This window comes from Panthera uncia, chromosome D1, assembly GCF_023721935.1.
Source record: "Panthera uncia isolate 11264 chromosome D1, Puncia_PCG_1.0, whole genome shotgun sequence".
NCBI lineage: Eukaryota > Metazoa > Chordata > Mammalia > Carnivora > Felidae > Panthera > Panthera uncia.
In genome coordinates, this window is record NC_064808.1 from 51,505,518 (window position 1) to 51,510,243 (window position 4,726).

Consider the following 4,726-nt stretch of genomic DNA (forward strand, 5'->3'; position numbering starts at 1 on the left):
AGCTATACGCTCTCCTACCAATCCCCATTGGAGACTTAATGCTACAGACTCAGGGATATATAAACTGCTTCCTGGGACCAGGAATACTATTGGTTGAGGGTGAAGGCTCTCGTAAGCTACATACTTACCCACATGGGGACAGAAATGGGGTTCTTTTAGGTCAACAAGATGCCCAGATGGAATCTGCACTTGCAGCAAAACTGAGCTGGCATCTACAAGCAAATAGAAAAGGAAAGCCTACTGATGGTGTTTCAAACAGCCCAGCCTAGAGGTCATGAAAAATACAAAAGATCAGTGTTCTCAGACTCATGGTTTCCATTTCCACAAAAAATAAATCAGAAATCCTGAACTTTCCCCTGTTCACCTATGACTCTACTAGTTTTGAAGGATTGTTTGCTACTCTATGTTGGCATATAGAATAGAACCTCTGAATAATTCAGCCAAACTGAATAATCAGTCCTCCAAAGACTGAACTTATTTCTTCAATACTAAATGTGTCTGAACAATAGAGGGGTCTGTGTCCTTTCACTTTGCACTCCCACTCTCTTTCTGTAGGTATGAGAATTAGTGGTGAAAAGAGAGATCACGAACTTCCATGGCATCCATTAATATGTCATATCTAGACCCCGCAACACTGATGCTAATTGGGATCCCCGGACTACAGGACGTGCAATTTTGGATTGGGTTTTCCTTCTTTGCAATATGCCTGGTGGCTCTTCTGGGAAATACTATTTTACTAATCATCATTCCTACAGAACACAGCCTGCATCAACCCATGTACATTTTCCTGGCAGTGCTGGCAGACACTGACATAGGGCTCTGTGTAGCCATTGCTCCCAAGATGTTGGCTATCTTCTGGTTTGGCTCATGCTCCATGGCTTTTGATGCTTGCCAAGCCCAGCTTTTCTTCATTCATGCCTTGCAGGGCATGGAATCTGGCATCCTGCTGGCCATGGCCTTTGACTGCTATGTTGCCATCTGTGATCCACTGAGGCACACATCCATCCTCACACCATCCATCCTGGTCACTATGGTGCTGGTTGTGGCAATTCGGGCAATGGTGCTTGTTGGCATTTTACCAATTTTAATCAAAAGACTACACCTTTTCCATTCCGTTGTAATTGCTCACTCCTACTGTGAGCACATGGCTGTGGTCAAGCTAGCTGCAGAAGACATCCAAGTCAATAAAACATGTGGTCTCCTAGTAGGTTTTACAATACTGGGATTTGACATGATTTTCATCTTCATTTCCTATATCCTTATTTCCCAGGCTGTTTTTCATCTACACCAAAAGGAGGCACGGCTCAAAGCATTTAACACATGCACAGCTCATATTTTTGTTTTCCTTGAGTTTTATATTCTTGCCTTCTTCTCCTTTTTCAGCCACCGTTTTGGACATGTTGCTCCTTCTACCCACATCCTTCTTTCTACCATCTATCTCCTTGTGCCACCTGCACTCAACCCTATTGTCTATGGTGTAAAAAAATAAGGTAATTCGTAAGCGTGTTGCACAGATTTTTCTTCTGAATCGTCACTCCCAGCAGTAACCTATTAAATGGTTATGCTCATGTAAAGAATACTTTTGCTTCCTAGGGATGAAGACAGGTTGAACTCTGTGTACACATTGTTGGGGGATTCACTTCAATGTGTGCAAACTTAAAGAGATACATTAAAAGGTATTTATTTCACAAGCTATAGTTAGAATGAAATAAAATCTGTTCAGGTTAAGACTGATATTTGCCGTCTTCATTCATTTTAATTCTAATTTTCTTTCTTCTGTCCATCTTTTTTATTTCATTTGCAATTATTTAATAAGAAAGCTTACTTAATAAAATGTAACTTCACAAGTGCCATGCCTCTGCCTCTTTCACAACTGCATATTCAGAGAAAAGAAAGGTCAATTTCAGAGTCAAGAAAATAATGTTTAATACTAAAGAAAAAAAAATCCTACCTGAACTGGGATCACCTCAACCAACAAATGCCTCTGAGATGGTTTGTGGTCAAGACCAAATTGTGTATACTTCCTAGAGGCAAACTTCTGATATCTGAGGTTCTTCCAAATATCCTGGCAAAGATCTCTTTCCATAACAGGACCATCACTTGCCCTTTTACAAAGTCCACCACTGCCCTGCCTTCTTAACAGCCTGTGCTCTGAGTTTACCTAGCTCCAAAAGCCAAGAAACACAACTTGCCAGGATATAAAGGAGAGTTACAAAACACAAAGTTGCATTTTGCTAAGTGCCTAGAGCAGTAACATACTTATAATTTAGCTAAGTGCTTTAGATTCATTATTTTGCTTAAATATGGCCCCAAATAGATATGGTTTATCATTCCCAATTTAGATAAGAGGAAATTAAGTCTCAAAGGACTATTAGTTCTTAAGCAAAGAGTTATGAATATCACACCTGTTTCTCCATTATAGAGTTCATTATTTTTACACAGAAACATGCTGAAACTAATGAGTAAATTTTTCTTAGATTAGTGCCCAAACCAGGTATGTTTTTTTTTTCTACATATCTATTAAAAAATAAAATTCCCGGGGTGCCTGGGTGGCTCAGTCCGTTAAGTATCTGACTTTGGCTCAGGTTATGATCTCCCAGTTCACGGGTTGAGCTCTAAATCGGGCTCTGTGTTGACAGGTCAGAGCTTGGAGTCTGCTTCCTCATATATTTGGAAAAGCAAAGATCAATTAATGTGTTTCATGAAACTGAAATTTACATATGAATATATATGGCTTTCAATTAGATATATTTTTCCCCGTCAGAATTATGGTCTTAAGTACCTAAACTTTTTTTAAAACAAGAAATAAAAATACAATACAAGATTTCAAGACATTAAAAGTTAGAGAAGGAACAAATGCTGATAAAAATAGATGAAACCAAAACAATAAAAATAACTTTAGAAATAGTTATTTAGAAGTTTTACAAGGTAGATTTAATAATTAAACCTAAAAGTATGACTTTCGAGATCATTAGTATATTTAGCATATCAAGATATGGCTAAGAATGAAACCATTTTTGAAATTAATAAAATGTAACTTCACAAGTGCCTGATTCTGCCTCTTATATGACCGCATATTTGGAGCAAAGAAAAGGATATTTTGAGGCAAGAAAAGAACATTTCGTTCAAAGCAAAAAAAAAAAAAAAAAAAAAAATCCTACCTGATCTGGGGGCACTTACAGACCTCCATCCGCTGATTTAGGGCATTTGCCGTCTCCTGGAGGAAGCCACCCAATCTCCGCTGGTATCACCTCCAAACTAGCAATTCAGCAGCACCTTCCAAGGCTGTTTCATCCCTTGTAGGCCTACAGCATCTGGGTCATGTGATATGTAAGAAGACTAACAGGTGCCATGACCACTAGCCCAGAGTTGCACCTCCACCGCTACAAAGTTAGATGAGATCCTATCTGGGAGGCTCAATTACTTTGTAAACCTTCAGTTACTTTTGTTTGCTGAGGTCCTAAAAACAGAGAAGGCAATTCCATAAAGTAACTGACTGAATACAATCAACTCCAATCATGATGAATTGCTGATTCTTTCAGGGCAAAAGAGGTCCATTGTAATTAACCTGACACTAAGTGGCTGGTTGGTGTCCACATCAGCTCTGTTTTTGGAAGGCTGCACATTCAGCAGCAACGATGACAGTGGGGACCCACACAGTTGGATTCATGCACAACTTCCATCTCTACCCTCATGTCTACTGCATACGTTTCACACTTGTTCCAACACTGAGGGTGACCGATGACAGGAAGACTTCTGGCCACACCATTCTGCCTAACTGGTTGTTTCAAGCTCCTTCCATGCTTGAAGCTCTCTGGTGGATATTAACTGTAAACACAAACACCTTTACGCGGGTGTCCTCTGCTTTGGGTCAGCTGTATGTCTCTTCTACAGAACGCTTTTGTCCAGTGTTTCATTACTTCTCTGTCCAACCTCCTGACCAATTAGTCTTTCATAAATTTCTGGGAGTCTACATATATTCTTACCGCAGGTCACTTCTTTTTAAACACCAAAGGATGATCGGGTACACCTCCTGAAGCTGTAACTATTGGGCACATTTGCCTTTGCTGGAACTTCCAAATCTCAGGTGCGTTTCCCTTCACTTTTATCTGCCAAGGACACTCCTGAGTGGTACTGTAGTGTAGAGGCAGTCTATTTTACTCAATCAGTCTAGACTTATTTCTTTCTCCTTTAGCTGGTCATAAGTAACTATTATGGGACAATAGATGTGACTTGAGGGAGAAGTGGAGGTATTAGGAGTGATAGTCGATAGGGCGACCTGGAACACTGGCTTGTGCTTGTGTCTTCTGGCCCCACTTGTCCCTGATCCAAGGTAAATGATTCCCATCTTATAATGAACTGGGATGGACCACATAATTTTCTTGATCTCACAGAATTTGGGGAATCATGGGCAGTCTGGCCAAATAGTCACATTTTGTTCCATGGGCTGGTGTTCTGTATCTCTGTACCTACCAGGGTCAAGTAAAATAACAACAAAAAAATTGTTAATATTTTGTTTGTTTTTATTTGCCTAAGAATTACTATTTATATTCATTACCAGATCAGCTTAGAAGTTTCTTTAGATGAATAAGAAAATTGTGTCTGTTTCCAAAATAAAGTACAGGGGAAGAGAGAATTTTCTCCTTGATATTACGAGCAAAATACCTTCTTAAGGCTCTCAGTGACTTATTGTGGAGGGAAGACAAAGGAACATATTCCGTACATT

At 39.6% G+C, this 4,726-nt stretch overlaps 1 protein-coding gene across 1 annotated transcript; it reads left to right on the forward strand.

Annotated features, from left to right (window-relative positions):
* The first annotated feature begins 549 nt into the window (after positions 1-549).
* Positions 550-1,510, forward strand: LOC125936861 (olfactory receptor 52A1-like). The gene has a single exon (XM_049651214.1). It carries the CDS (start codon positions 596-598, stop codon positions 1,487-1,489), a length of 894 nt encoding a protein of 297 aa, XP_049507171.1. The 5' UTR covers positions 550-595; the 3' UTR covers positions 1,490-1,510.
* The last annotated feature ends 3,216 nt before the right edge of the window (positions 1,511-4,726 follow it).